The sequence below is a fragment of the Salmo trutta genome, chromosome 20 (genome assembly GCF_901001165.1).
Source record: "Salmo trutta chromosome 20, fSalTru1.1, whole genome shotgun sequence".
NCBI lineage: Eukaryota > Metazoa > Chordata > Actinopteri > Salmoniformes > Salmonidae > Salmo > Salmo trutta.
Genome location: NC_042976.1, coordinates 2,071,739 through 2,092,256, shown reverse-complemented (window position 1 = coordinate 2,092,256; position 20,518 = coordinate 2,071,739). Strand labels below are relative to the sequence as shown.

At 49.9% G+C, this 20,518-nt stretch overlaps 1 protein-coding gene and 1 long non-coding RNA gene across 2 annotated transcripts in view; both read right to left on the bottom strand.

Moving 5' to 3' along the window:
• Positions 1 to 397: 397 nt before the first annotated feature.
• LOC115155406 (uncharacterized) lies at positions 398 to 2,644 on the bottom strand. The gene is made up of 2 exons (XR_003868063.1): positions 939 to 2,644; positions 398 to 890 (listed from the first exon to the last, which is right to left on the bottom strand). It is a non-coding gene; the product is annotated as an uncharacterized LOC115155406 (long non-coding RNA).
• Positions 2,645 to 3,550: 906 nt separating this feature from the next.
• Positions 3,551 to 20,518, bottom strand: part of bmpr2b (bone morphogenetic protein receptor, type II b (serine/threonine kinase)) — a gene marked incomplete at its 5' end in the record, with an annotated part of 20,053 nt that continues 3,085 nt past the window's right edge. The window contains 3 exons of the mRNA XM_029703723.1: positions 3,551 to 4,319; positions 10,141 to 10,276; positions 10,688 to 12,053. Of these exons, the coding sequence (XP_029559583.1) occupies positions 4,063 to 4,319; positions 10,141 to 10,276; positions 10,688 to 12,053 (1,759 nt within the window). The remainder of the gene's footprint in view (positions 4,320 to 10,140; positions 10,277 to 10,687; positions 12,054 to 20,518) is intronic.

Here is a 20,518-nt window from a genome sequence, read left to right as displayed (position 1 = left end):
TAGATAACAGGTGTAGATAACAGGTGTAGATAACAGGTGTAGACTAACAGGTATAGACTAACAGGTGTAGATAACAGGTGTAGACTAACAGGTGTAGACTAACAGGTGTAGATAACAGGTGTAGATAACAGGTGTAGACTAACAGGTATAGACTAACAGGTGTAGATAACAGGTGTAGATAACAGGTGTAGACTAACAGGTGTAGATAACAGGTGTAGATAACAGGTGTAGACTAACAGGTGTAGATAACAGGTGTAGATAACAGGTGTAGACTAACAGGTGTAGATAACAGGTGTAGATAACAGGTGTAGACTAACAGGTATAGACTAACAGGTGTAGATAACAGGTGTAGACTAACAGGTGTAGACTAACAGGTGAAATGCTGACTGACGGGTCCTTTTCCAAACAATGCAGTTTATTCTTAAACAGACTTCAAAATGCACATCTCTCTGTGTGTGTGTGTGTGTGTGGCAAAATTCATATTTTCCTTTTTTTGCTCATGACCCAAAGGCACGTGCACAAGACAGGAAGTACCTGCAGGCGACGCATACTGACCCGAGTCTTGCAGGTGTTTTCATGGTTCTGTACATGTTCCCAGGTCACAAGAGTTTTCAAAGGCATTTACCAGCTCTCTAAGAAGTCTGATAAATAATACCACCGTGGATATTTCAACCAGCTGAAGGACAAACCGGACAGACAACCGGTAAAGGAATTTCAAATGTCATTGTATTCCAACATTCTGGCTTGTAAGGAAACTTTTCCAAGTTTTTTTGCAGTGCTTTGATTCTGACTGTATACCAAGAATTGGTCTGGTTTATTTAGCTAGACAGGGGATTGACTGGGTAGAGAGAGAGAGAGAACAGTGAAAGGTTTAGAATAACGACGAGTCTCTTAAACTAACGGAGTAGACTGACTTTAAACTGTCGGAGTAGACTGACTTTAAACTGTCGGAGTAGACTGACTTTAAACTGTCGCTAATTTCTTTATGTCACAGAACAAAATCCAATGTCCTCGTAGACAGATGCAGATATCTCTAATGTCCTCGTAGACAGATGCAGATATATTTAATGTCCTCGTAGACAGATGCAGATATCTCTAATGTCCTTGTAGAGCTGCAGATATCTCCAATGTCCTTGTAGAGCTGCAGATATCTCCAATGTCCTTGTAGAGCTGCAGATATCTCCAATGTCCTTGTAGACAGATGCAGATATCTCCAATGTCCTTGTAGAGCTGCAGATATCTCCAATGTCCTTGTAGACAGATGCAGATATCTCCAATGTCCTTGTAGAGCTGCAGATATCTCCAATGTCCTTGTAGACAGATGCAGATATCTCCAATGTCCTTGTAGACAGATGCAGATATCTCTAATGTCCTCGTAGACAGATGCAGATATCTCCAATGTCCTTGTAGACAGATGCAGATATCTTTAATGTCCTTGTAGAGCTGCAGATATCTCCAATGTCCTTGTAGACAGATGCAGATATCTCCAATGTCCTTGTAGAGCTGCAGGTATCTCCAATGTCCTTGTAGAGCTGCAGATATCTCCAATGTCCTTGTAGACAGATGCAGATATCTCCAATGTCCTTATAGAGAGCTGCAGATATCTCCAATGTCCTTGTAGAGCTGCAGATATCTCCAATGTCCTTGTAGACAGATGCAGATATCTCCAATGTCCTCGTAGACAGATGCAGATATCTCTAATGTCCTCGTAGACAGATGCAGATATCTTTAATGTCCTCGTAGACAGATGCAGATATCTCTAATGTCCTTGTAGAGCTGCAGATATCTCCAATGTCCTTGTAGACAGATGCAGATATCTCCAATGTCCTTGTAGAGCTGCAGATATCTCTAATGTCCTTGTAGAGCTGCAGATATCTCCAATGTCCTTGTAGAGCTGCAGATATCTCCAATGTCCTTGTAGACAGATGCAGATATCTCCAATGTCCTTGTAGAGCTGCAGATATCTCTAATGTCCTTGTAGAGCTGCAGATATCTCCAATGTCCTTGTAGAGCTGCAGATATCTCCAATGTCCTTGTAGACAGATGCAGATATCTCCAATGTCCTCATAGACAGATGCAGATATCTCTAATGTCCTCGTAGACAGATGCAGATATCTCTAATGTCCTCGTAGACAGATGCAGATATCTTTAATGTCCTCGTAGACAGATGCAGATATCTCTAATGTCCTTGTAGAGCTGCAGATATCTCCAATGTCCTTGTAGACAGATGCAGATATCTCCAATGTCCTTGTAGAGCTGCAGATATCTCTAATGTCCTTGTAGAGCTGCAGATATCTCACATCCTTATCGACAGCTGTCTCATTCAGGGACATGTGACAGAGAGCAGGACAGCTACTACTAATGATAATAATAATAAGTGCACTGTTTACAATGTCATAATAATAACAGAAGTAAACCGCTGCAAAAAAAGAATAAAACGCCATTAAAAATGATTTAAAAAGCACTTCCAACGCTAAAGCCTATTGGACATTTAAAATGTTGATTGAAAAACATAGGATATACAGATTGATGTTAAAACAAATTATTAAACATTATTGAATGTACTATGCATAAAAAAGGGGGCTCCCGAGTGGCGCAGCGGTCTAAGCCACTGCATCTCAGTGCACTACAGTTCCTGGTTCGAATCCAGGCTGTATCACATCCGGCCGTGATTGGGAGTCCCATAGGGCGGCGCACAATTGGCCCCAGCGTCGTCCGGGTTTGACCGGGTGTAGGCCGTCATTGTAAATAAGAATTTGTTCTTAACCCGACTTGCCAGGTTAAATAAAAGGTTAAATAAAATGTTTAAAAAAATAACATTACTGAATGTACTATGCATAAACATTACTAGGAACCAATGAGCATCTAACCCAGTCTTAAAGACCCACTGCTCCTGCTTGATCAGTCTTGTCTCTTAATGTGTTTAAACCAGTCGTTACCATGGTCACTAGATGACGTTACCATGGTCACTAGATGATTGACATCAATTTTTTTTTTTTAAGTGCAAAAACAAAAAACATTATTTTTTTTCAAAATTCAAAACAGCCATATGTACTACATACAATGATTTATGTGGAACAACATTTATAATGGAAACAATTAAAGCCAATGTTGCTGCATATCTATATTCTGTTTTAAAAGTTCTTCAAAGTAAAGAAAAGTTGCGAAGAAAAGAATATCATAATTTATAAGAATATCATAATTTACAAGCGCTTCTTTCTTGACAATTGATTCTCTTGCATCGTTTCTTCTCCTCCTGACGGAATTTGAACCAGGGAAACCATGGAAACCAAGGAAACCAGGGAAACCAGGGAAACCAAGGAAACCAGGGAAACCATGGAAACCAGGGAAACCAGGGAAACCAAGGAAACCAGGGAAACCAAGGAAACCAGGGAAACCAGGGAAACCAAGGAAACCAGGGAAACCAGGGAAACCAAGGAAACCAGGGAAACCAGGGAAACCAAGGAAACCAGGGAAACCAAGGAAACCAAGGAAACCAGGGAAACCAAGGAAACCAGGGAAACCAAGGAAACCAGGGAAACCAAGGAAACCAGGGAAACCAAGGAAACCAAGGAAACCAGGGAAACCAGGGAAACCAAGGAAACCAGGGAAACCAAGGAAACTGGAGCATGCTGCCATACAGGTCTAAAATGGCACCCTATTCACAATAGACGCACGTACCCTATCAAACATATCGGCCCTGGTCGAAAGTAGTGCAATACATAGGGAATAGGGTGTCATTGGAGACATGGCCGTAGCCTAAGGAGGGTCACGCCCTCCTCAATGTGTTCCCAACAATCGAATGTAGCCAGCGTAATGAAAAAAAGATGGCAGCTATGGAGGTGTGGGAAGTTAGGGCAACAAATTCTGCCCTAAAAAAAAAAAAAAAAAATCACATTTGGTGACATCTGATGCACCCCAATTTGTTAAAGTCATTGAAGTAGCCGGCCACATAAAGGTAAGTAGTCAGCTGGGTGTAGTTGGCAACCAGGAAGCTGGCATTTCTGCAACACACTGCCCACCTGTTATCACCCCCCCTCCTCCTCCTCTAGGGGTCAGGGTTCACAGGCAGGTCATGCCAGGGTCACAGGGGTCAGAGGTCATGGCGGTGGTAGCCGTGGTAGTCCCACCCCCTACCAGGTAGACGGCAGTGGAGGACTTGGAGCGACAGGTTCCGTTGTTGTTTACCTCTCCAACCTGCGTATCCGTGGAGACCACCCAGGTGGAGGGGCGCCACCTCTTCAGGGAGTACGGAGTCTTGACACGACGCTTGATCTTCTCACCTGAACCTCCCTGGCCGTCCAGCGACGAACCGTCACCTGGGAGAAGAGAGACGTACAGACAGGGGTTAGCACCTGAGAAGAAAATAAAAACCCACACTGATCAAGATAGTTAAATTGTTTTACATGTTAGTCATTTATCAGACGCTCTTATCCAGAGAGACTTACAGTCAGTGTGCATTCATCTACAGACAGCTAGGTGGGAACATCACATATCAATCCTAGTGACTACATGGTTCCTTAATAAAGAAGCTACTAAATGGGGGGGGGGGAGTGCCAGGACAGAGAAGAGCTTGGACTGGGCTGAAACGGGAGCTGGGGAGGGCCGAGAGACCAGAGGTGGCAGAACGGAGTGATCGGGTTTGGGGTGTAGGGATTGAGCAGAGCCTGAAGGTAGGGAGGGACAGGTCCTCTTGCTGTTCTGTAGAGAGGGACAGGTCCTCTTGCTGTTCTATAGAGAGCCTGAAGGTAGGGAGGGACAGGTCCTCTTGCTGTTCTGTAGAGAGGGACAGGTCCTCTTGCTGTTCTGTAGAGAGCCTGAAGGGAGGGAGGGACAGGTCCTCTTGCTGTTCTGTAGAGAGGGACAGGTCCTCTTGCTGTTCTGTAGGGAGCCTGAAGGTAGGGAGGGACAGGTCCTCTTGCTGTTCTGTAGAGAGCCTGAAGGTAGGGAGGGAGGGACAGGTCCTCTTGCTGTTCTGTAGAGAGGGACAGGTCCTCCTGCTGTTCTGTAGAGAGGGACAGGTCCTCTTGCTGTTCTGTAGAGAGGGACAGGTCCTCTTGCTGTTCTGTAGAGAGGGACAGGTCCTCTTGCTGTTCTGTAGAGAGCCTGAAGGTAGGGAGGGACAGGTCCTCTTGCTGTTCTGTAGGGAGGGACAGGTCCTCCTGCTGTTCTGTAGGGAGGGACAGGTCCTCCTGCTGTTCTGTAGGTTCTGTAGCACCATGGTCTTGTTGTGGATGTGAGGCTTCGTTACAGACAGATTTCTCTCTGTTCCTTCAGCTTTTTTGAATGTATTTCCATCAGAAACATAAGGTGCTCAATACCTTTAGTTAGAGAAGCTGCTCTCTGGTGGTTGAGGTGTAAAAATATAAACAGTTGTTGTCAGGCACACACACACACACACACACACACACACACACACACACACACACACACACACACACACACACACACACACATAACCACACAAACAAACACCACACAAATACGCACACATTCCCTCCTCACTCCTTGGCGGGAAAAAAAGATCACAAGCAGGTATACAACCCTTAGGGCTACAACCCTTAGGACTACAACCCTTAGGACTACAACCCTTAGGGCTACAACCCTTAGGACTACAACCCTTAGGACTACAACCCTTAGGGCTACAACCCTTAGATATACAACCCTTAGGGCTACAACCCTTAGGGCTACAACCCTTAGGGCTACAACCCTTAGGGCTACAACCCTTAGATACACAACCCTTAGGACTACAACCCTTAGGACTACAACCCTTAGGTACACAACCCTTAGGTACACAACCCTTAGATACACAACCCTTAGGACTACAACCCTTAGGGCTACAACCCTTAGGACTACAACCCTTAGGACTACAACCCTTAGGGCTACAACCCTTAGGACTACAACCCTTAGGACTACAACCCTTAGGACTACAACCCTTAGGACTACAACCCTTAGATACACAACCCTTAGGACTACAACCCTTAGGACTACAACCCTTAGATACACAACCCTTAGGGCTACAACCCTTAGGACTACAACCCTTAGGACTACAACCCTTAGATACACAACCCTTAGGACTACAACCCTTAGATACACAACCCTTAGGGCTACAACCCTTAGGACTACAACCCTTAGGTACAGAACCCTTAGGACTACAACCCTTAGGACTACAACCCTTAGGACTACAACCCTTAGGGCTACAACCCTTAGGACTACAACCCTTAGGACTACAACCCTTAGGGCTACAACCCTTAGGGCTACAACCCTTAGATACACAACCCTTAGGACTACAACCCTTAGATACACAACCCTTAGGTACACAACCCTTAGGGCTACAACCCTTAGGGCTACAACCCTTAGATACACAACCCTTAGGGCTACAACCCTTAGATACACAACCCTTAGGGCTACAACCCTTAGGACTACAACCCTTAGGTACACAACCCTTAGGGCTACAACCCTTAGGGCTACAACCCTTAGATACACAACCCTTAGGACTACAACCCTTAGGTCTACAACCCTTAGGTACACAACCCTTAGGACTACAACCCTTAGATACACAACCCTTAGGACTACAACCCTTAGGGCTACAACCCTTAGGTACACAACCCTTAGGACTACAACCCTTAGATATACAACCCTTAGGGCTACAACCCTTAGGTACACAACCCTTAGGACTACAACCCTTAGATACACAACCCTTAGATACACAACCCTTAGGGCTACAACCCTTAGGGCTACAACCCTTAGATACACAACCCTTAGAGCTACAACCCTTAGGGCTACAACCCTTAGGGCTACAACCCTTAGGGCTACAACCCTTAGGACTACAACCCTTAGAGCTACAACCCTTAGGGCTACAACCCTTAGGGACACAACCCTTAGGGCCACAACCCTTAGGTATACAACCCTTAGGACTACAACCCTTAGATATACAACCCTTAGGTACACAACCCTTAGGGCTACAACCCTTAGGACTACAACCCTTAGGACTACAACCCTTAGGGCTACAACCCTTAGGTATACAACCCTTAGGTACACAACCCTTAGGTATACAACCCTTAGGGCTACAACCCTTAGGGCTACAACCCTTAGGGCTACAACCCTTAGATACACAACCCTTAGGGCTACAACCCTTAGATACACAACCCTTAGATACACAACCCTTAGATACACAACCCTTAGGACTACAACCCTTAGGTACACAACCCTTAGATACACAACCCTTAGATACACAACCCTTAGGGCTACAACCCTTAGATACACAACCCTTAGATACACAACCCTTAGATACACAACCCTTAGGACTACAACCCTTAGGTACACAACCCTTAGGTACACAACCCTTAGATACACAACCCTTAGGGCTACAACCCTTAGGGCTACAACCCTTAGGACTACAACCCTTAGGGCTACAACCCTTAGATACACAACCCTTAGATACACAACCCTTAGGGCTACAACCCTTAGATACACAACCCTTAGATACACAACCCTTAGGGCTACAACCCTTAGGTACACAACCCTTAGATACACAACCCTTAGGACTACAACCCTTAGGGCTACAACCCTTAGATACACAACCCTTAGATACACAACCCTTAGGACTACAACCCTTAGGGCTACAACCCTTAGATACACAACCCTTAGATACACAACCCTTAGGGCTACAACCCTTAGATACACAACCCTTAGATACACAACCCTTAGGGCTACAACCCTTAGGGCTACAACCCTTAGATACACAACCCTTAGGGCTACAACCCTTAGATACACAACCCTTAGGGCTACAACCCTTAGGACTACAACCCTTAGGGCTACAACCCTTAGGGCTACAACCCTTAGATACACAACCCTTAGATACACAACCCTTAGGTACACAACCCTTAGGTACACAACCCTTAGGGCTACAACCCTTAGATACACAACCCTTAGATACACAACCCTTAGGGCTACAACCCTTAGGGCTACAACCCTTAGGGCTACAACCCTTAGGTACACAACCCTTAGGACTACAACCCTTAGGACTACAACCCTTAGATACACAACCCTTAGATACACAACCCTTAGATACACAACCCTTAGGACTACAACCCTTAGGGCTACAACCCTTAGGGCTACAACCCTTACGCAGGTTGTGGAGCCAAAGCACTGCTGGCTGTTTGAATAACAACACAATCCCTTATTGTTCGTCTCAGCAACAGGCCAGCAGGGGAACATGGAAATGACTAGTGATTATGATCACTAATCTACAGGCCTGTTTTTACTAGCACAGACTGGAACATGTTCTGGGATTCATCCAATGGCATTGAGGAGTACAACACCTCAGTCATCGGCTTCATACTTTACTCCTACCTACATGTACAAATGACCTCGACTAACCTGTAATCCCCGGCACATTGACTCGGTACCGGTACCCCCTGTATATCGCCTCGTTACTAACCTGTAACCCCCAGCACATTGACTCGGTACCGGTACCCCCTGTATATCGCCTCGTTACTAACCTGTAACCCCCTGCACATTGACTCGGTACCGGTACCCCCTGTATATCGCCTCGTTACTGACCTGTAACCCCCAGCACATTGACTCGGTACCGGTACCCCCTGTATATCACCTCGTTACTAACCTGTAACCCCCAGCACATTGACTCGGTACCGGTACCCCCTGTATATAGCCTCGTTACTAACCTGTAACCCCCAGCACATTGACTCGGTACCGGTACCCCCTGTATATAGCCTCGTTACTGACCTGTAACCCCCAGCACATTGACTCGGTACCGGTACCCCCTGTATATAGCCTCGTTACTAACCTGTAACCCCCAGCACATTGACTCGGTACCGGTACCCCCTGTATATAGCCTCGTTACTGACCTGTAACCCCCAGCACATTGACTCGGTACCGGTACCCCCTGTATATAGCCTCGTTACTGACCTGTAACCCCCAGCACATTGACTCGGTACCGGTACCCCCTGTATATAGCCTCGTTACTGACCTGTAACCCCCAGCACATTGACTCGGTACCGGTACCCCCTGTATATCGCCTCGTTACTGACCTGTAACCCCCAGCACATTGACTCGGTACCGGTACCCCCTGTATATAGCCTCGTTACTGACCTGTAACCCCCAGCACATTGACTCGGTACCGGTACCCCCTGTATATAGCCTCGTTACTGACCTGTAACCCCCAGCACATTGACTCGGTACCGGTACCCCCTGTATATAGCCTCGTTACTGACCTGTAACCCCCAGCACATTGACTCGGTACCGGTACCCCCTGTATATCGCCTCGTTACTAACCTGTAACCCCCAGCACATTGACTCGGTACCGGTACCCCCTGTATATCACCTCGTTACTAACCTGTAACCCCCTGCACATTGACTCGGTACCGGTACCCCCTGTATATCGCCTCGTTACTAACCTGTAACCCCCAGCACATTGACTCGGTACCGGTACCCCCTGTATATCGCCTCGTTACTAACCTAACAGAGTAGCACTCAGCTGTGACTGATGCGACTACGTAGGGGAAAGACACGTCAGAGACAGAGAGAGAGAAGGAGAGAGAGAAGGGTGGACTGAGGTAGAGAGAGACAGAGTGAAGGAGAGAGAGAAGGGTGGACTGAGGTAGAGAGAGACAGAGTGAAGGAGAGAGAGAAGGGTGGACTGAGGTAGAGAGACAGAGAGTGAAGGAGAGAGAGAAGGGTGGACTGAGGTAGAGAGAGACAGAGTGAAGGAGAGAGAGAAGGGTGGACTGAGGTAGAGAGAGACAGAGTGAAGGAGAGAGAGAAGGGTGGACTGAGGTAGAGAGACAGAGAGTGAAGGAGAGAGAGAAGGGTGGACTGAGGTAGAGAGAGACAGAGTGAAGGAGAGGTAGAGAGGAGGGGAAGTAGAGAGAGACAGAGAGTGAAGGAGAGAGAGAAGGGTGGACTGAGGTAGAGAGAGACAGAGAGTGAAGGAGAGAGAGAAGGGTGGACTGAGGTAGAGAGAGACAGAGTGAAGGAGAGGTAGAGAGGAGGGGAAGGAGAGAGAGACAGAGAGTGAAGGAGAGGTAGAGAGGAGGGGAAGTAGAGAGAGACAGAGAGTGAAGGAGAGAGAGAAGGGTGGACTGAGGTAGAGAGATGTGCAGCGTGTTCTTTTCTCACCTGAAGAGCTGTTGTTTGAGGAGGCAGACAGGTCCAGGGAGCAGGGTCTCTCAGGTCGTCTGGGTTTGGGCTGTCTGAGGGCCGCTGGGGCTGAGGCTGGGACTGGGACTGGGGCTGGGACTGGGACTGGGGCTGAGACTGGGACTGGGGCTGGGACTGGGGCTGGGACTGGGGCTGGGACTGAGACTGGGACTGGTACTGGGACTGGTACTGGGACTGGGACTAGGGCTGAGACTGGGACTGGGGCTGAGACTGGGACTGAGACTGGGACTGGGGCTGGGACTGAGACTGAGACTGGGACTGGGACTGAGACTGAGACTGAGACTGGGACTGGGACTGAGACTGAGACTGGGACTGGGGCTGGGACTGTGGCTGGGACTGTGGCTGGGACTGGGACTGGGACTGGGACTGTGGCTGGGACTGGAGCAGGGACTGAGACTGAGACTGGGACTGGGGCTGAGACTGGGACTGGGACTGGGGCTGAGACTGGGACTGGGGCTGAGACTGGGGCTGAGACTGGGACTGAGACTGAGACTGGGACTGGGGCTGAGACTGGGACTGAGACTGAGACTGGGACTGGGGCTGAGACTGGGACTGGGGCTGAGACTGGGGCTGAGACTGGTAGTTGGGCTGTGAGAGGGGCAGTGAGAGATACAGAGATGGGTTTGGGTACAGAGACAGGTCTAGGTATGGGGACAAAGGTGAGGTGTTCAGGCTGTCCCTCTACAGACGGACATGTGATCACCAGACCGTTGTTGTTGTTGTTGGTGTTGGTGCGTCCCGCCAGGTGATTGGCTGGTTTCTGGTCACATGCGGTGGGCTGTTCTCTCCTTAGTAACGGTTCATGTTCATCAGGACTACAGTTGATGTTGAGTCTACTGTCGTCTCCGCTGAGCTGGCTCTGCAACAACGGTGTCGCTCCGCCCAACTCCCCCTGAGGACCCGCCGGATTGGTAGTCCCGTAAGGAGCCCCGCCTCCAGATGAAGAGGCCAAGCCTCCGTTCAGGTAACCGTTGACGACCACGACGCTCACGCCGCTCCGCACCCCGTTTCCTACGGCTGTTGGCGGCCCGTTGTTGGTAACGTTAACAAGGCGTGGTTCTGCCGCCGGGGCGACCGTGTTCATCTTGGCCACGCCCGTCTCGACCTGCTTCAGATTGGACCGGTGTTTACCAGACTTCAACCTGGAGGAACCAGAGCCTTCCTTGACCTTGGTGTTGAGTGGTAGGCTGGTGGGCCTCTTGGGGAGGTTCTGCTGTTTAGGCAGGGGGAACATAGTAGCTGGAGGGTCCCCCATCCCACTGGCCCCGTTCCCAGACCCTCCCTGGGCCCCGGTCCCCGTCACCTCCGCAGCCAGCTTGATGAGAGGGTAGAGCAAGGAGGAAGACCTACAGCTGAGGGTGTCTGGAGCAGAGAACTGTTTCTGGCTGTGCTCCATAAGGTTCTCATCAGAAGACTCCTTCAGGTTCTTGTCAACCTCTTTAGGGTCCAGTTTGGTGGTCTCCAAGTCTTCCTGGGTCAGCTGCAGACACACCGGCACCACCAGCCCCAGCACAGCGCCACCAAGTGGGCCGGATGAGTCCTCCCCTTGACCCGACTCAGAGATGGTGGTCATGACGGTGTTGGGAGTCAGCCCCGTGGTGGTGGAGAGGCTGGCGCCGCTGCTCTCCGGGCTGGGCAGACGGGCTTGCGCCTGCTGACGCTCCGCGTTGATGGAGTTTCGGTTCTTCTCCGGGCCTGCGGGGGCACTGCTGGTTCCACCCGGGACGCCGACGGAGGAGGTCCCAGATACAGAGGTGTCCCCACCAGGAAGGTTCTTCACCACGTGACCCTCGTGGTCCTCGATGTAGGAGGAGGAGGAGTAGTCTGGGTAGGGGCTGACTTTAGGACCCCTACGGCTGTGGGACAGGTTCCTGTAAGGGTAAGCAGATAGTAACAGATCAAACATTATACGACAGTGGCAAGCAGATAGTATTATGAAAAACATGACCTTCACCCTTCTTTAACAGGAAAGGACACGTGACTCAACTTACTTGCCGAATGACTCAAGGCAGTGTGTATGTGCTGATACTAAGACGTTTATTCAGATGTTTATAATTGTCACATGTACCGGATAGGTGCAGTGAAATGTGTTATTTGAAAATGGGTCGGACGCCAAAGTAAAGCAAATAAGGGTTAAGTGCCTTGCTTAAGGGCACATCGACAGATTTCTCACCTTGTCGGTTCGTGTATTCGAAACCAGCAACCTGCTAGGCTACCCTGCTGGTTACTGGTCCAACACTCTAACCACTAGGCTACCTGCTGGTTACTGGTCCAACACTCTAACCACTAGGCTACCCTGCTGGTTACTGGTCCAACACTCTAACCACTAGGCTACCTGCTGGTTACTGGCCCAACGCTCTAACCACTAGGCTACCTGCTGGTTACTGGTCCAACACTCTAACCACTAGGCTACCTGCTGGTTACTGGTCAACACTCTAACCACTAGGCTACCTGCTGGTTACTGGCCCAACGCTCTAACCGATAGATTACCTGCTGGTTACTGGTCCAACACTCTAACCACTAGGCTACCTGCTGGTTACTGGTCCAACACTCTAACCATTAGGCTACCTGCTGGTTACTGGTCCAACACTCTAACCACTAGGCTACCCTGCTGGTTACTGGTCCAACACTCTAACCACTAGGCTACCCTGCTGGTTACTGGTCCAACACTCTAACCACTAGGCTACCTGCTGGTTACTGGCCCAACACTCTAACCACTAGGCTACCCTGCTGGTTACTGGTCCAACGCTCTAACCACTAGGCTACCTGCTGGTTACTGGCCCAACGCTCTAACCACTAGACTACCCTGCTGGTTACTGTCCCAACACTCTAAACACTAGGCTACCCTGCTGGTTACTGGTCCAACACTCTAACCACTAGGCTACCTGCTGGTTACTGGCCCAACGCTCTAACCACTAGGCTACCTGCTGGTTACTGGCCCAACGCTCTAACCACTAGGATACCTGCTGGTTACTGGCCCAACACTCTAACCACTAGGCTACCTGCTGGTTACTGGCCCAACACTCTAACCACTAGGCTACCTGCTGGTAACTGGTCCAACGCTCTAACCACTAGGCTACCTGCTGGTTACTGGCCCAACGCTCTAACCACTAGGCTACCTGCTGGTTACTGGCCCAACACTCTAACCACTAGGCTACCTGCTGGTTACTGGTCCAACACTCTAACCACTAGGCTACCCTGCTGGTTACTGGTCCAACACTCTAACCACTAGACTACCCTGCTGGTTACTGGTCAACACTCTAACCACTAGGCTACCCTGCTGGTTACTGGTCCAACACTCTAACCAAAGGCTACCCTGCTGGTTACTGGCCCAACACTCCAACCACTAGGCTACCTGCTGGTTACTGGTCCAACGCTCTAACCACTAGGCTACCTGCTGGTTACTGGCCCAACGCTCTAACCACTAGGCTACCCTGCTGGTTACTGGCCCAACACTCTAACCACTAGACTACCTGCTGGTTACTGGCCCAACACTCTAACCATTAGGCTACCTGCTGGTTACTGGCCCAACACTCTAACCACTAGACTACCTGCTGGTTACTGGTCCAACGCTCTAACCACTAGGCTACCTGCTGGTTACTGGCCCAACGCTCTAACCACTAGGCTACCCTGCTGGTTACTGGCCCAACACTCTAACCACTAGACTACGTGCTGGTTACTGGTCCAACGCTCTAACCACTAGACTACCTGCTGGTTACTGGCCCAACGCTCTAACCACTAGGCTACCCTGCTGGTTACTGGCCCAACGCTCTAACCACTAGGCTACCCTGCTGGTTACTGGTCCAACACTCTAACCACTAGGCTACCCTGCTGGTTACTGGTCCAACACTCTAACCACTAGGCTACCTGCTGGTTACTGGTCCAACACTCTAACCACTAGACTACTCTGCTGGTTACTGGCCCAACGCTCTAACCACTAGGCTACCTGCTGGTTACTGGTCCAACACTCTAACCACGAGGCTACCTGCTGGTTACTGGTACAAAGCTCTAACCACTAGGCTACCTGCTGGTTACTGGTCAACGCTCTAACCACTAGGCTACCTGCTGGTTACTGGCCCAACGCTCTAACCACTAGACTAACTGCTGGTTACTGTCCCAACACTCTAACCACTAGACTACCTGCTGGATACTGATACTACCCTGCTGGTGGGTTGATATAGTGGGTCCTGGTGGGTTGATATAGTGGGTCCTGGTGGGTTGATATAGTGGGTCCTGGTGGGTTGATATAGTGGGCCCTGGTGGGTTGATATTGTGGGTCCTGGTGTGTTGATATAGTGGGTCCTGGTGTGTTGAAATAGTGGGTCCTGGTGTGTTGATATAGTGGGTCCTGGTGTGTTGATATAGTGGGTCCTGGTGGGTTGATATAGCGGGTCCTGGTGTGTTGATATAGTGTGTCCTGGTGGGTTGATATAGTGGGCCCTGGTGGGTTGATATAGTGGGTCCTGGTGGGTTGATATAGCGGGTCCTGGTGGGTTGATATAGTGGGTCCTGGTGTGTTGATATAGTGGGTCCTGGTGGGTTGATATAGTGGGTCCTGGTGTGTTGATATAGTGGGTCCTGGTGTGTTGATATAGTGGGTCCTGGTGGGTTGATATAGTGGGTCCTGGTGTGTTGATATAGTGTGTCCTGGTGGGTTGATATAGTGGGCCCTGGTGGGTTGATATAGTGGGTCCTGGTGGGTTGATATAGTGGGTCCTGGTGGGTTGATATAGCGGGTCCTGGTGGGTTGATATAGTGGGTCCTGGTGGGTTGATATAGCGGGTCCTGGTGGGTTGATATAGTGGGTCCTGGTGTGTTGATATAGTGTGTCCTGGTGTGTTGATATAGTGGGTCCTGGTGGGTTGATATAGCGGGTCCTGGTGGGTTGATATAGTGGGTCCTGGTGGGTTGATATAGCGGGTCCTGGTGGGTTGATATAGTGGGTCCTGGTGTGTTGATATAGTGTGTCCTGGTGTGTTGATATAGTGGGTCCTGGTGGGTTGATATAGCGGGTCCTGGTGGGTTGATATAGTGGGTCCTGGTGTGTTGATATAGCAGGTCCTGGTGGGTTGATATAGCGGGTCCTGGTGTGTTGATATAGCGGGTCCTGGTGGGTCCTGGTGGGTTGATATAGTGGGACCTGGTGTGTTGATATAGTGGGTCCTGGTGGGTTGATATAGTGGATCCTGGTGGGTTGATATAGTGGGTCCTGGTGGGTTGATATAGTGGGTCCTGGTGGGTTGATATAGCGGGTCCTGGTGTGTTGATATATCGGGTAAAGGTGGGTTGATATAGCGGGTCCTGGTGGGTTGATATAGTGGGTCCTGGTGTGTTGATATAATGGGTCCTGGTGGGTTGATATAGCGGGTCCTGGTGGGTTCATATAGTGGGTGCTGGTGGGTTGATATAGCGGGTCCTGGTGGGTTGATATAGTGGGTCCTGGTGGGTTGATATAGCGGGTCCTGGTGTGTTGATATAGTGGGTCCTGGTGTGTTGATATAGTGGGTCCTGGTGTGTTGATATAGCGGGTCCTGGTGGGTCCTGGTGGGTTGATATAGTGGGTCCTGGTGTGTTGATATAGTGGGTCCTGGTGGGTTGATATAGTGGGTCCTGGTGGGTTGATATAGCGGTTAAAGGTGGGTTGATATAGCAGGTCAAGGTAGGTTGATATAGCAGGTCCTGGTGGGATGATATAGTGGGTCCTGGTGGGTTGTTATAGTGGGTCCTGGTGGGTTGATATAGTGGGTCCTGGTGGGTTGATATAGTGGGTCCTGGTGGGTTGATATAGTGGGTCCTGGTGGGTTGATATAGTGGGTCCTGGTATGTTGATATAGTGGCTCCTGGTGTGTTGATATAGCAGGTCCTGGTGGGGTCCTGGTGTGTTGATATAGTGGGTCCTGGTGTGTTGATATAGCGGGTCCTGGTGTGTTGATATAGCGGGTCCTGGTGGGTTGATATAGTGGGTCCTGGTGGGTTGATATAGTGGGTCCTGGTATGTTGATATAGTGGGTCTTGGTGGGTTGATATAGAGGGTCCTGGTGTGTTGATATAGAGGGTCCTGGTGTGTTGATATAGCGGGTCATGGTGTGTTGATATAGCGGGTCCTGGGGTGTTGATATAGTGGGTCCTGGTGGTTTGATATAGCGGGTCCTGGTGGGTTGATATAGTGGGTCCCGGTGGGTTGATATAGTGGGTCCTGGTGTGTTGATATAGAGGGTCCTGGTGTGTTGATATAGTGGGTCCTGGTGTGTTGATATAGTGGGTCCTGGTGTGTTGATATAGTGGGTCCTGGTGTGTTGATATAGTGGGTCCTGGTGGGTTGATATAGCGGGTCCTGGTGGGTTGATATAGCGGGTCCTGGTGGGTTGATATAGTGGGTCCTGGTGGGTTGATATAGTGGGTCCTGGTGGGTCGATATAGTGGGTCCTGGTGGGTTGATATAGCGGGTAAAGGTGGGATGATATAGTGGGTCCTGGTGGGTTGATATAGCGGGTAAAGGTGGGTTGATATAGTGGGTCCTGGTGGGTTGATATAGAGGGTCCTGGTGTGTTGATATAGTGGGTCCTGGTGGGTTGATATAGAGGGTCCTGGTGGGTCCTGGTGGGTTGATATAGTGGGTCCTGGTGTGTTGATATAGTGGGTCCTGGTGTGTTGATATAGTGGGTCCTGGTGGGTTGATATAGTGGGTCCTGGTGGGTTCATATAGTGGGTCCTGGTGTGTTGATATAGTGGGTCCTGGTGGGTTGATATAGTGGGTCCTGGTGGGTTGATATAGTGGGTACTGGTGTGTTGATATAGTTGGTCCTGGTGGGTTGATATAGTGGGTCCTGGTGGGTTGATATAGTGGGTCCTGGTGGGTTGATATAGTGGGTCCTGGTGGGTTGATATATAGTGGGTCCTGGTGGGTTGATATATAGTGGGTCCTGGTGGGTTAATATAGCGGGTCCTGGTGGGTCCTGGTGTGTTGATATAGCGGATAAAGGTGGGTTGATATAGCGGGTAAAGGTGGGTTGATATAGCGGGTCCTGGTGGGTTGATATAGTGGGTCCTGGTGTGTTGATATAGTGGGTCCTGGTGGGTTGATATAGCGGGTCCTGGTGGGTTGATATAGTGGGTCCTGGTGGGTTGATATAGCGGGTCCTGGTGGTTTGATATAGTGGGTCCTGGTGGGTTGATATAGCGGGTCCTGGTGTGTTGATATAGCGGGTCCTGGTGGGTCCTGGTGGGTTGATATAGTGGGTCCTGGTGTGTTGATATAGTGGGTCCTGGTGGGTTGATATAGTGGGTCCTGGTGGGTTGATATAGCGGGTAAAGGTGTGTTGATATAGTGGGTCCTGGTGGGTTGATATAGCGGGTCCTGGTGGGTTGATATCGTGGGTCCTGGTGTGTTGATATAGTGGGTCCTGGTGGGTTGATATAGCGGGTCCTGGTGGGTTGATATAGTGGGTCCTGGTGGGTTGATATAGCGGGTAAAGGTGGGTTGATATAGTGGGTCCTGGTGGGTTGATATAGCGGGTAAAGGTGGGTTAATATAGTGGGTCCTGGTGGGTTTATATAGCGGGTAAAGGTGGGTTGATATAGTGGGTCCTGGTGGGTTGATATAGAGGGTCCTGGTGAGTTGATATAGTGGGTCCTGGTGGGTTGATATATTGGGTCCTGGTGGGTTGATATAGTGGGTCCTGGTGTGTTGATATAGTGGGTCCTGGTGTGTTGATATAGTGGGTCCTGGTGGGTTGATATAGTGGGTCCTGGTGGGTTGATATAGTGGGTCCTGGTGTGTTGATATAGTGGGTCCTGGTGGGTTGATATAGTGGGTCCTGGTGGGTTGATATAGAGGGTCCTGGTGTGTTGATATAGTGGGTCCTGGTGTGTTGATATAGTGGGTCCTGGTGGGTTGATATAGTGGGTCCTGGTGTGTTGATATAGTGGGTCCTGGTGGGTTGATATAGTGGGTCCTGGTGGGTTGATATAGTGGGTCCTGGTGGATTGATATAGTGGGTCCTGGTGTGTTGATATAGCAGGTAAAGGTGGGTTGATATAGCGGGTCCTGGTGTGTTGATATAGCGGGTAAAGGTGGTTTGATATAGCGGGTCCTGGTGGGTTGATATAGTGGGTCCAGGTGTGTTGATATAGTGGGTCCTGGCGGGTTGATATAGCGGGTCCTGGTGGGTTGATATAGTGGGTCCTGGTGGGTCGATATAGTGGGTCCTGGTGGGTTGATATAGCGGGTCCTGGTGTGTTGATATAGTGGGTCCTGGTGTGTTGATATAGTGGGTCCTGGTGTGTTGATATAGCAGGTCCTGGTGGGTTGATATAGTGGGTCCTGGTGTGTTGATATAGTGGGTCCTGGTGGGTTGATATAGTGGGTCCTGGTGGGTTGATATAGCGGGTAAAGGTGGGTTGATATAGCGGGTCCTGGTGTGTTGATATAGTGGGTCCTGGTGGGTTGATATAGTGGGTCCTGGTGGGTTGATATAGTGGGTCCTGGTGGGTTGATATAGTGGGTCCTGGTGGGTTGATATAGTAGGTCCTGGTGTGTTGATATAACGGGTCCTGATGGGTCCTGGTGGGTTGATATAGTGGGTCCTGGTGGGTCCTGGTGTGTTGATATACTGGGTCCTGCTGTGTTGATATAGTGGGTCCTGGTGGGTTGATATTGCGGGTCCTGGTGGGTTGATATAGCGGGTCCTGGTGGGTTGATATAGTGGGTCCTAATGGGTTGATATAGTGGGTCCTGGTGGGTTGATATAGCGGATCCTGGTGGGTTGATATAGCGGGTCCTGGTGGGTTGATATAGTGGGTCCTGGTGGGTTGATATAGCGGGTCCTGGTGGGTTGATATAGCGGGTCCTGGTGGGTTGATATAGTGGGTCCTGGTGGGTTGATATAGTGGGTCCTGGTGGGTTGATATAGTGGGTCCTGGTGGGTTGATATAGCGGGTAAAGGTGGGTTGATATAGTGGGTCCTAGTGGGTTGATATAGCGGGTAAAGGTGGGTTGATATAGTGGGTCCTGGTGGGTTGATATAGCGGGTAAAGGTGGGTTGATATAGTGGGTCCTGGTGGGTTGATATAGCGGGTAAAGGTGGGTTGATATAGTGGGTCCTGGTGGGTTGATATAGAGGGTCCTGGTGTGTTGATATAGTGGGTCCTGGTGGGTTGATATAGTGGGTCCTGGTGGGTCCTGGTGGGTTGATATAGAGGGTCCTGGTGTGTTGATATAGTGGGTCCTGGTGGGTTGATATAGAGGGACCTGGTGTGTTGATATAGTGGGTCCTGGTGGGATGATATAGTGGGTCCTGGTGGGTTGATGTAGTGGGTCCTGGTGTGTTGATATAGTGGGTCCTGGTGGGTTGATATAGTGGGTCCTGGTGGGTTGATATAGTGGGTCCTGGTGGGTTGATATAGTGGGTCCGGGTGGGTTGATATAGAGGGTCCTGGTGTGTTGATATAGTGGGTCCTGGTGTGTTGATATAGTGGGTCCTGGTGGGTTGATATAGTGGGTCCTGGTGTGTTGATATTGTGGGTCCTGGTGGGTTGATATAGTGGGTCCAGGTGTGTTGATATAGTGGGTCCTGGTGGGTTGATATAGTGGGTCCTGGTGGGTTGATATAGTGGGTCCTGGTGGGTTGATATATAGTGGGTCCTGGTGGGTTGATATAGCGGGTCCTGGTGGGTCCTGGTGTGTTGATATAGCGGGTAAAGGTGGGTTGATATAGCGGGTCCTGGTGTGTTGATATAGCGGGTAAAGGTGGGTTGATATAGCGGGTCCTGGTGGGTTGATATAGTGGGTCCTGGTGTGTTGATATAGTGGGTCCTGGTGGGTTCATATAGCGGGTCCTGGTGGGTTGATATAGTGGGTCCTGGTGGGTTGATATAGCGGGTCCTGGTGGGTTGATATAGTGGGTCCTGGTGGGTTGATATAGCGGGTCCTGGTGTGTTGATATAGTGGGTCCTGGTGTGTTGATATAGTGGGTCCTGGTGTGTTGATATAGCGGGTCCTGGTGGGTCCTGGTGGGTTGATATAGTGGGTCCTGGTGTGTTGATATAGCGGGTCCTGGTGGGTTGATGTAGTGGGTCCTGGTGGGTTGATATAGTGGGCCCTGGTGGGTTGATATAGTGGGTCCTGGTGGGTTGATATAGTGGGTCCTGGTGTGTTGATATAGCGGGTCCTGATGGGTCCTGGTGGGTTGATATAGTGGGTCCTGGTGTGTTGATATAGTGGGTCCTGGTGTGTTGATATAGCGGGTCCTGATGGGTCCTGGTGAGTTGATATAGTGGGTCCTGGTGGGTCCTGGTGTGTTGATATAGTGGGTCCTGGTGTGTTGATATAGTGGGT